The 12547-nt window shown below is 41.8% G+C and overlaps 1 protein-coding gene across 1 annotated transcript; it reads right to left on the bottom strand.

Moving 5' to 3' along the window:
- Positions 1–5734: 5734 nt before the first annotated feature.
- id3 (inhibitor of DNA binding 3) lies at positions 5735–7978 on the bottom strand. The gene is made up of 3 exons (XM_088399890.1): positions 7171–7978; positions 7005–7079; positions 5735–6207 (listed from the first exon to the last, which is right to left on the bottom strand). Exons 1-2 carry the CDS (start codon positions 7465–7467, stop codon positions 7026–7028), a joined length of 351 nt encoding a protein of 116 aa, XP_088256016.1. The 5' UTR covers positions 7468–7978; the 3' UTR covers positions 5735–6207; positions 7005–7025.
- Positions 7979–12547: the final 4569 nt, after the last annotated feature.

Below are 12547 nucleotides of genomic sequence, written 5' to 3' on the forward strand. Positions count from 1 at the left end.
ATTAAATATCACTAAAGTGCTAATTTAAGTTATTTGTGATGATTATGCGATATAAAAAAACCACAAAACATATATCTACATATATAACATATACAATAGTACAAACATATATTGCATAATACAAATAATAGAATCAACAGCAGCACATCAGTGATTATGTCATTTATATTATTTACATTACTATTGAACCTACTGCTGTGTAATTCTAATATGTAACAACCCTCTAATGAAATGTCCTCCATTGGATTTGCATGGAGCTACCAAAATGTAGCGCACAATAGCAACAATGACCTAACAAACACAAAGAGAGCATGTTCTAAACTGCAGAAAACGCTACATATTGCCTCATGGACTCCATCAGACTCAATACGAATATGTATAGCTTGAAAAAAAGGGTCAGCGCGCACACACAAAGGCTATTGTGGCCATTGGCAGGAGGAGAGTTTTTCTGTGTGATAATTGGATTCATCCAGCAGCAGCACTCTTGCTTATTGGCTAGGAGGAGATATTGAATGAAAACAGGCCCACCCCTAACACATACACACATGCATGTCACACGTACACACTAGGCCATATGACATGACCCCCACTGCCATCCATCCATTGGCAACCCCTTCAAGCGCCTTGACATCATCAGTTCTCCAACAATCACGTAAATCAGTGTTTCCCAACCTTTTTTCATTCACGGCACACCTTTTCATTGGAAAAAATCTCGAGGCACACCACCAACAAAAATCTGTTAAGTGTTACACCAGCTTCTATATAAAAATTAGATTACAACAAAAGATGTAAAGTTCTATTCCTATATATGCATGGAGAGTCGGGTAATTGAATACAAATAAATGCTAAATATTCTTTAAATTCTATTTCTTTTGTAATTGAAAGTGACAGTTTTTGAAAAAAGGTTTTAGACAGTGTAAGGAATAAACTAGTGAAAGTGATTGTGATCAAAATCCAAAAGAATCAATATGGCTTTGTTTTCTGTTTTAGACTATCTCTATAAAATATCGCGACATTAAGAACAAAGTCACTTTTAAAGACCCTCTGCTGTTCTGACAGCGGCTGAGTGGCTATCACAGTCGAGGTGTCTCGACTTGACTGTGTATTTTACGTTGGTGAAATATCCAAGACATATGACTTCAACCAGTAGATGTCGGTGATGCGCATTAAAGCTGGTGCCACGTCGCCGTCAAACAAAACGAAGAAGAAAATGACGTAACTTCCTGTTTACAAACGAGTCGCGAATTGCATTTCCTGTTCACCAACTAAAGTTTAGTTACTAAACGGGTCTGTGAGTAAACGAGTCAGTGAGTGAATGATTTGCATTTCCAGTTCATCGCGAGAACGGATCAGTGAGGGACCGAATCCTGACTTTCCCGTTGGCGAACGAGTCAATGGGTCAACTGCCTACCTTCCCGTGCATCAACGGATCAGTCAGTGAACGTGTTGCGTCTCCCTCCTGGCGTGAACTATGTCGATTGTCGATTTGCCAAGGAAAGAAAGAACCACTCACCGAAACACCACTTCTTTTATGCACGTTTTCTCCAAGCTAACGGCTAACTTTATTGCATGAAGGGCTGCGCCGTTATGCAACAACGGGGAGAGTATGCTTCTCTTTGGGTAGTCTTGATTTTATAACACTCATAGTAGTTTTTAAATAACGTGTATGCATATATATGCCTATATATTGTTATCCAATATATCTACTGCAATTTCACATTAGATTGCTGGTTTGAAATTTACTTTTATTATTGTTATTTTAATAAACATTTATGTTAAAACTCGTCTGGTGTTTTATTCTTTGTTTTTATATTCGCCAATTAAAACAAAAACCTGACATTTGGTTATCTGCTTTATATGACGTTATTACGTTATTATGAGTTGGTGTCCCACAAAATAACAAATATCAGAATTTCTTTTTCAAACTTTTATTCAAACACAAACACATTCGGTATAATAACACCATCAACTACAATCCAACAAATACAAAATTAAAACATCAAAGTTGGCATAACGTGTGTCGGCTGGCAGAGCAGCAACGCTGTCTGTCACTCACTCGTTAATCTTCGCGAACGAACCTGAAAATGGCGGTGTACCTAATGGAGTGTCCAAGTGACGTCACAGATCAGACAGCCAATCAGGAAGTGGCCTGTTATTAGGTACACCTGAAAATGGCGGCGTACCTAATGGAGTGTCCGCGTGACGTCACAGATCAACCAGCCAATCAGAAAGTGGGGGTGAGGGCGGGTGTGGCACTTTTCACTTAAACCAGGGGTGTCAACCTCCAGTCCTTGAGGGGCCGCGTTCCAACATGTTTTCCAAGTGACCCTCGTTAAGCGCAGGTGCGTGAAAACTTTTAGCTTCTTTCACGTTCAAAAGGAGCTAAAAGTTTTCACGCACCTGCACTTAACGAGGGAATCACACGGACACTCCATTAGGTACACGGCCATTTTCAAGTGTACCTAATAACAGGCCACTTTATTAGGGAAATATCATGGTCAAAGGTCACAGGTGTCAAGCTCTAGTCCTTGGGGCCGCGTTCCAACATGTTTTCCAAGTAACCCTCGTTAAGCGCAGGTGCGTGAAAACTTTTAGCTTCTTTCACGTTCAAAAGGAGCTAAAAGTTTTCACGCACCTGCACTTAACGAGGGAATCACACGGACACTCCATTAGGTACACCGCCATTTTCAAGTGTACCTAATAACAGGCCATTTTATTAGGGAAATATCATGGTCAAAGGTCACAGGTGTCAAGCTCTAGTCCTTGGGGCCGCGTTCCAACATGTTTTCCAAGTAACCCTCGTTAAGCGCAGGTGCGTGAAAACTTTTAGCTTCTTTCACGTTCAAAAGGAGCTAAAAGTTTTCACGCACCTGCACTTAACGAGGGAATCACACAGACACTCCATTAGGTACACCGCCATTTTCAAGTGTACCTAATAACAGGCCACTTTATTAGGGAAATATCATGGTCAAAGGTCACAGGTGTCAAGCTCTAGTCCTTGGGGCCGCGTTCCAACATGTTTTCCAAGTAACCCTCGTTAAGCGCAGGTGCGTGAAAACTTTTAGCTTCTTTCACGTTCAAAAGGAGCTAAAAGTTTTCACGCACCTGCACTTAACGAGGGAATCACACAGACACTCCATTAGGTACACCGCCATTTTCAAGTGTACCTAATAACAGACCACTTTATTAGGGAAATAAATAAATAAATAAGGTCACAGGTGTCAAGCTCTAGTCCTTGGGGCCGCGTTCCAACATGTTTTCCAAGTGACCTTCGTTAAGCGCAGGTGCGTGAAAAGTTTTAGCTTCTTTCACGTTCAAAAGGAGCTAAAAGTTTTCACGCACCTGCACTTAACGAGGGAATCACACAGACACTCCATTAGGTACACCGCCATTTTCAAGTGTACCTAATAACAGGCCATTTTATTAGGGAAATATCATGGTCAAAGGTCACAGGTGTCAAGCGCTAGTCCTTGGGGCCGCGTTCCAACATGTTTTCCAAGTGACCCTCGTTAAGCGCAGGTGCGTGAAAAGTTTTAGCTTCTTTCACGTTCAAAAGGAGCTAAAAGTTTTCCCGCACCTGCACTTAACGAGGGAATCACACGGTCACTCCATTAGGCTTGACACCTGGGACCAGGTATCAAGCCTGTGACCTTTGACCATGATATTTCCCTAATAAAGTGGCCTGTTATTAGGTACACTTGAAAATGGCGGTGTACCTAATGGAATGTCCAAGTGACGTCACAGCTCAAACAGCCAATCAGGAGGTGGGGGTGAGGGGGTGTGTGGCCCTTTTCACTTTCACTTAAGCTTTTTCCCTATTGGCCTGTAATGCACACCACTAGTACAAAACAGTGCATTCAGTCTTACCTTGTCATGTCAAAACAGCCGACTGGTTAGTGATATGGGCTCTTGCACTGAAAGATCTTGGTTCGATCCCAAGCGTGAGAGAATGCATTTTTGTGCAATTCACCCTTTATTTAGTTATTTATTCATTCTTTTTTTTTTTACCTCGTGTAGTGTACCTATTGAAGTGTCCATGAGGTGTACCTACACATGTTGTCATATAAAGCAGTTAACCAAATGTCTGCTTTTTTATGTTTTAATTGGCAAATATAAAAACAAGGAATAAAACACCAGATAAGTTTTAACATAAATGTTTATTAAAATAATAATAATAAAAGTAAATGTCAAACCAGCAATCCAATGTGGAATTGCAGTAGATATATTGGATAACAATATTTAGGCGTATATATATATGCATACACGTTATTTAAAAACTACTACAAGTGTTATAAAGTCAAGATTACCCAAAGAGAAGCATACTCTCCCCGTTGTTGCATAACGGCGCATCCCTTCATGCAATCAAGTTAGCCATTAGCTTGGAGAAAATGTGCATAAAAGAAGTGGTGTTTCAGTGAGTGGTTCTTTCTTTCCTTGGCAAATCGTAAATCGACATTCTGGCTTACATAATTCACGCCAGGAGGGAGACGTTGACTGATCCGTCGATGCACGGGAAGGAAGGCAGTTCACCCATTGACTCGTTCGCGAACGGAAAAGTCAGGATTCGTTCCCTCACTGATCCGTTCTCGCGATGAACTGGAAATGCAAATCATTCACTCACTGACTCGTTTACTCACAGATCCGTTCAGTTGGTGGACAGGAAATGCAATTCACGACTCGTTCGTAACCAGAAACTACGTCATTTTCTTCTTCGTTTTGTTTTACGGCGAGGTGGCACCAGCTTCAATGTGCATTACTGACACCTACTGGTTGAAGTCATATGAACTGAAAAAAGAACGAATCACTTTAGGAAGTGATTCGTTCACTTTCGTTCACTGAAAACAAAATCGTTCTTTTGAACGAATCGTTCACTCACAAGCCAACACTAACAGCAACACACACATAAACTGAGTATGTGCCGATGCCACAACATGAAATCTCAAGATTCTCCGATTTGCTACGCATGCACGATTAGCAAGTGGCTGACCAGGCCTTGCGCTAACTGACCTGTGGTTTGGCGATCCTGTTTACAATGCGCTCGGTATTTAATGTTGGACAATTTACCACGGCACACTGGCATAGTATGCAGTACAACATACAGCGGGGTGATCATATGACCACTAGATGTCAGTGTTGTATTATAAAGAATGGAAGAAATAGCTAGTTAATACCACTAGATGGCGCCAAAACCCAACATTTCAGGCTATACACGTACTCTTTGTGTTTAGCATTTTAAATAATTTTGTAATTGATGAGATACGGATGACAACTTACAATAAACAATACATATACACTTTACGAAATATTTGGACGGAGAATGGATCCAATGTGTTAGACGGGCCAGTTAGTGAGCGGTGAGTGCCACTAGGTGGCGGCATTTATTCATGTTTGAAAAAAGAAAGAAAAACTACAACGCCTTAACTTTCAGTTTGTTTTTACGCTGCATGTCAAATGTAAACTTCACGACATTCAAGTCAGCAGTTTAGTGACTTTTGGTGACGTCATAACTCCTATAAGCAGTGCCCAATTAATCAGGCAGAGAATATAGCATATTTAAATTTACTTTCACATGGCCTGTCATTTTCAATATTGCTTTTTGAAAAGCTCCAGCACTCAATTTTCAATCAAATTATTACCCCCCCACCTGCAACACCCCCACCCCCTTTAGATTTTCCAACCATAAACATCCTGTGGTAGCCACACTGCTCGATACACCACATGCATCAAACCACCGTTTGTTTTTTTTAAACTGTGTTTATTCCATGACATAACAACATATGACACACAAAAAAACTTTACAATAAGGAGTTTATGAAACTCAGTGGAATATCATCCGTGGAAATAACACAATCCCCACAGACAGTTTACAAGTAACTCTATTATAGAGTTTCTGGATTGTTATAATAATAATTAAAAAAAAGAAACCTCACATACACACCTAATAGATATGTACATGTGTTGTATGGAGGTGAGAAAACAAATAGGGGTGACAACTGGAATGCAAATATTTCAAGGTGCAGTATAGGAATGGATCCAAAATGGAGGCCTGATGAAGCTTTGGTGTGTTGATGTGTCCATCCCGGACGGAGCAAGCAGAAAAGCAGTCATCGCTTTCCATCTCGTCTGCATACCTATCCCACCCTCTCTTAAACCCCCCCGCGTGCTCTTCTGGCCTGCAGTGAAGTGGAGACATGTGTTTCCCTGCACCTGCATGGAGAGAAGGAAAGAAAAAGTCAAGTCAAGATTCCTGCTTCTCCCTCCTCCCCCTCCCTGGCCAGCGCCGCAGACAGACTGGCGCCGAGCGTGGAGCGTTCATTAACCCCAGGCAGATAGTGATGAATCCGCTTTACAAATGGAAGCCGGGTCTTGCTTAATTAGCCGTCGCTTTGGATTGTCCACACATATCAATGGGCTGCTTTATCTTAACTTTATTTTCACGTGATTTCACGCTTACAACCTTTTTCATTGAAGCCAGGCCAGTTCTTCGGCTCTCTAACACTGCTTTGTTTACGTTCACCTAAGGGACTAAAATGTTTTTTCGTCATCTTGATGTGCCTTTGTTAGCTTTATGGGAAGGGTGGTAGACATATGGCCCGTGGGCTATGAATACAGAACATTTCAAGCGGAACACCAACATTATTAAATGTCATTAATGAATATTCATGAAGTAGTCATATCACATTCAAATCATGTCAGTAAAAAACATGCTCTCTATAGCCAATCAGAATTGGATCAAAAAGGTCAAAATGGACAGGTCAACAACCATCTTGTGGCTCAATAATGGTCAATTCAAGCAACAAAATAATCAATATTAATTAGAATATTAGAATAATTTGTGTTTCACAATTAATGGTGGAAAAGTACTTTCTCGTGGGCCACATAATGGCCCATGCACAGCATGTTGCCCACCATTATCCATCCCGAATGGAAAAAAAACATTCCCCAGTCTAACTATTAGTAATAAAGATTGTTTAAATGGCTAAGGGAAAAAAAGTAGGACCTACCATGATGAGACGTGATATATCCTAATGGCACAAACGCCCTTCATCTTTGGAGAAAGTTCTGGTCAGGTCAGCAGTCTAGAAAAGAAGAGCCAAGATGCAATTAAGAAAACTATTTTTAAATTTGCACCCAAATGAATCAATCCAATCCAATGATAAACCTGCTTACCTTTTTCGACAAGCGCCTCGGAGCCTCTTCAGCCTCGAGTGCGATTTGTAGATCGAAGATGTAGTCAATGACGTGCTGCAGAATCTCCACCTGGCTCACCGTCTTGTTGCGGGGGATGCTCGGCACCAGAGCTGCCAATCGTGAGTAGCAGTCGTTCATGTCACCCGCCGGCACCTCCACGCACGCGTGTTGCTGCTGCTGCTTCGACGTCCGGCCGATTGCCACGCTTTGCTCCGAAATGCAGCACACGGCTTTGTAGCAGCTTCTTCCTGAGCGAACGGGACTGATGGCTTTCATGTCGGACTTTGACAGTTAAAGAAGAGTCTTCTCGGATTGTTAACTTCCGCCTTGCTGAGAGGAGTTCGCGTTGATGTCAAGAGAAGCGCTACAGTAAGGCTATATACGGTGAGCGTCAAACCACGCCCATTTTGAAGCGCCGCGTCGTGATTGGCGGAAGCGAATAGAGGCGGGTTCTCATTGGCAGATACCGCCTAGTGGTGAAGAATGAGGAAATGGACCGAGGTTGCCTTCAAGGGATTGTCAATGAGCTTTTCCAGGTAGTTCAATGTTATGAAAAAAATATTGATTAAAAAAGTTAAACTCGTTTTCTGTCTGTATCTAAAACTAAAATTCTCAAATATTTCTTTCACGGGTTTACTAAAAATATTTATTTTCATGTAAACTTTTATTTTATCCATTGCACTGACTCACTGTTCATTACATTTTTATGATGAAACAGTTTGATTACTTCAGCAAATCAGCAAAGTTAAATATTTTCTTATTTGAAATTGTTCTATGAATGTTTTGACCTATTCTATTGATTCCTGTTTCAGCAGACCGAATTTGTTTCTTGCCTAATATGTTGCCTCAGGACCTTTCATCACAGTCTAAACATTTTGCAATACGTTTAAAAACGTGCAAGCTCAGCAAAATATAAAAAATACCCCCCCTCCCCCTTAAAATAACATTACATGGCCTATGAGAACTGGACAGCTCGTCACTTTATGGTTAAAATATTAGCAGACAGTTATAATAAAGGTAAAAGGTCAAGTGGTGCCTTATTGTTAGCTACTTTTTTCTGCCACATAGCGCACAATGCACATCTGTCTCTTGTAAAAAAATAAATAATAGCAAATAAATAAATGAATGATAAAGTATAAAGAAAGGAACAACAACAGCAGTGAAATAATTGCAGACACAAGTTGGCTGCCAGGGAAGCACGTCCCGTTCTGCTCCTTATATTTATGTCTTATTTTCCTCTTCTCTTTCTATCACACACATACACACGCACGCACACACACACAATCCTGTTTTGTAGAGGAATGCAGCGGCTAGCCAGCTGTGTGTCCTATCCCAGCCCAGCTGTGTTGATCTAACGCGCCAGTCCCAGACATGCTGGCGCCAGCCTCCCGACGTCATCCATTCAGCCGACGCGTCCTCCCCTCACAATCCCTCCCCTCCCCTCCCCTCCCGTCGATTCTTGCTCCCGCCCTCGCGTAGAGACGCTCAATGCTCTGATTGGCTCGTACCCGCTGTCAATCAACAAGACTGCCTTTCAAATTAGTGCGTAAAAGTACCATAAAGTCAGAATGGTAGAAGCTAAATGTAAAGTTATGGCTTAAAAATGTCAAGTGGGATAGTGTGATGATACCAAGAATGATTTAAGATGCATATCACTTATTTTGAGACTTTTTGTGGCTTACTATAAGAGGAGAAAGGGATAAATATTCCACTTTTCAAACTTCCCATGAAGCGATGGTGGGAAAGTAACAAAGACTGTTGTTTATAGTTTCGGTAACTTTCACTTTTACTTTACTACATGAAAATAATCTATGCTATTCCCCAAACCGTCATTAAAACAAAATAAAACTGAAAGTCTTTTGTTCACAAAGCAAAAGAGTATAAACTAATGGAAACAAAAATATAAAAATAACATTAAAACAAAACACAATCAAAATGATAATTTTGCAAATACTTTAACACGAATACTTAAGTATATTTAATATAATAAAATAACTGATCATATTTAAGTGCAGCTATGGATGTTTTAAGACCCCATTGAAGTAAAAAAAAACAACAAAATCTGAGACAGGAGATAAGCAAACTAAAGAAACATTGATGCAACTTAAAATTTCAATACCACAAACTTCACAAAATGTTTTTTTTTTTTTTTAAACTCAAGTAACACTTTCAGGTACTTCATACAAGACTGTCTCAGACTGACTTGACGCATGCGCACGTGGGGGATCAGGTGCTTGCCCCGCAAAGAGCACGGACACAATCGCCTCTCTCTTTCAATGGATGGGAGAATTCCGAGCCTGGCGTCAGTGAGTCTGCCTCCCCCCTCCTTCCCCTCTCCTCTCCCACTCCCTCCCTCCCTCCTCCCTGCAGCTGGACGCAGACAATCAAGCCATCAACAATCGCCACGCATAATGATCACCACTCCACTCCTTCTCTTATGCTCTGCTCAATCAAATTACAATCCTAGTATATATTTAACAAATATGCTAAAAGATGTCAATAAATAAGCTTGACGCCATTTGAACGGACTCGTGACAACAAACTAAAGTAAAAGGTCATCTTACTCACCAACAAAGTTGTGGCGTCTGCAAAGATATGCGGTGATGTCATAACTGCGTGTCATCCTGGGAGGTCACGACGCTTTTCCACTAATAAGATCATGTCAAATCATCACGTTGGAGCCACAACAGAAGATTCTGAAAATTATCTTGTTTTTCACACATATTGCACAAAATATGATAATCAGGCGAGGTGAAATGATTTTTTTACAAAAATACCATTATGTTAATCGATGTGTATATTGATCAGGAGAGAAAAATAAGACTTTTGGACATGTTGGGGGAGTGGGGCTGCTAAGCTCTTTCAATGCAATAGTCATATTTTTTTTTTTTCCTCAACCATTAGTTACACATCAGTCAGCCCGCTGCAGCAGCCCAGCTAACTGCCATTTCTACTTGGCGGCCATGTTGGCAGGGTATTAGTGCATAAACACAGTTTTTATAGCAGTTTAAAAAAAAAAAACATTTAGAACACGACGTTTATAGTACTGAAAAATACATTTTGTTATGATTTCCTACGAATTGTGAAACATGCTGAGTGACGATACAAATAGATGTTTTATGAATGTTTTGAACACCGAAATCATGTAATGGGAAAGGCTGCATCATATGTAATAATAATCCTGTAAAATTAAACGTCGACTAGCATGGAATTATTTTCCAGGAAAAGGCCACCTTCGACTTGAGGCCTTACAAAGCCCATGCCTGTCAACCAGAGCTCCACTTCTACACCGGTTTGGCTTCTCTCTGCGTGGGAACGAGGCTGTTGATGTAGTCAGGTGACCCTGCCAGCGTCCTTGGATGAGAATATTTGACACGCGCGAATAAATGGAGGCAAAGCAACACGTACGGCAGGTGGCAAGAGAGGGAGGGGGCGGCAAAAAGCCACCAGGATGCGGGGGCCAAAACAAGCATTTTGCGATGTGACTCAGCGATGGAGGCTACCAGCTGCTGGTCACACTTTTGTTTTGTCGCTTGACTCGACCCTGAATGGAACGGTCCGTGTAGTCGATAGTCTTCCGGTAAGCGTCAGCACCTGGTTTTGTGTTAGCTGCTATGTTGTTGGCATGACTTATTTAAATCAGGGCTGTCATTGAAAATAGCCGAATGTTTCAGAAAGGGAATTTTGACCTTAACTATTAACTTGGAATCCAAACCGCAACGAGTTGTGACATTTGAGTCATTAGCGGGATTAATTTAAAACACGTGTTTCTCCCGCAGACAATAATTGCACAAGCTCCCGCTGCATGTGAGAGTGGATTCCGTCTCACATCACAGACTGGACCAAGAGGAGGCCAGCTTGCTTTTGTCATGTCTGCACACGCTGCCCTGTCCTGTTTATTCGACTTTCCTAAAAGAGCGCAATGGAGAGATTAGGCCCCTGCCACGCTTCCATGAATGGTCATCCATTCCGTTCGGTGCGAGTTAGCGCTCGATGGTGTTTTCCGCGGACAAGAATATCAAGGCCTTCAATGGGAGGAGAATTTACTGTGAGAGGTTCCAATTCAGATCGTGTGTACTAAAATAGAGTCATTGATAATTGCTAAATGACAGCTAGCTAGCTCATTAGCTAGCTATCGTATAGATAGCTTGATGGCTAGCTTGCAATCAGATGGATCGATAAATCCAGCGAGTTGAGACAAGGGTGTTGGGGATCGTGCATGACCAATTAAAGAGAAAATACTTGGAATAAATGTGAGCGACTCTTAAATGGTGCTGAGAAATGGTCACGCTGACAAATGCCTCAAACAAACGAGAGAACGACCGCGGATGCTGTGATGCTGCAGGGGTTCAGCTGGACACACTTCACAGAAGCACATTACATCCCTAGTGGGTATATCTGCACCTGTGTGTGTGTCAGTTGTATGTGTATCTAGGTCAAGTGGGTCATCAAAAATCTTAGATCTCTCACACATGCATATATCCGTACACACACACTTGCACTTTCTCAATCTGGGTCAGCGGTGCCCCTCTCGGTCACCCTTGTTGTAGTCTTTCAGATGGGAGGGGGCGGAGTGGGAGAAGAAAGGTCTGGGATTCAAGTGACCTGATTAAAAAACACACACACATATGCACACATGCACAACTAAGCTGCGTGGCTAATCAAACCCCCCACCCCCCCGACCTTGCTTCTGGACCGTTGTCTAGTATCATCCCATCAATTCTGTAAGAACCCCCGAATTACTTCAGCCCCGTCGACGATGTGTGTGTATTGTTTGATATTATGGACATTTCCTACACACATTCTCCAGCTGCGCTGTCATTTACTGGAAATACGCTCCTTATTACTCAAGAGTGCTAAAAATACTGCTTCCTCCAGAGTAACTCAAAGAGGACTGAGGAAGTTGTGTCTCATGCACTGGAAAGCTGAGAGCGCCGAGCTCCTCCAAGGCCACCGTTTGTTTCAAAGCATCATTGCTTAGATGCCTCCTACAGTTACAGTTGGGATGCATGAAAAAACAATAGTGTTGTTCTAAGTTTAATTACATCACGTTTCCTTTTATTTGCTTCATACTCACAGTAGAAATTGAAGCGGTTGCTTATCTAATCTAAAATGTGTGCCCCCTCCCATCGCCGCCCCCCTTGCTGCAGACGTCTGCGGGGCAATAATTAACTCACTTAAGTCCCGCTACGCGTTGACACAGGTGAGCAGCGTCATGGTGGTTAAACAGTCATTACAACACAACACACACACACACACACATTGGCCCGCTGTCACATTGAGGCCCATCGGGTCCAACCAGTCGCTGTATTGCCGCTGATTGGCTAAAATTGACGCTGGCCTCGTCCATACAATG

This window comes from Syngnathus floridae, chromosome 16 (genome assembly GCF_059516105.1).
Source record: "Syngnathus floridae isolate MCC-2025c chromosome 16, RoL_Sflo_1.0, whole genome shotgun sequence".
NCBI lineage: Eukaryota > Metazoa > Chordata > Actinopteri > Syngnathiformes > Syngnathidae > Syngnathus > Syngnathus floridae.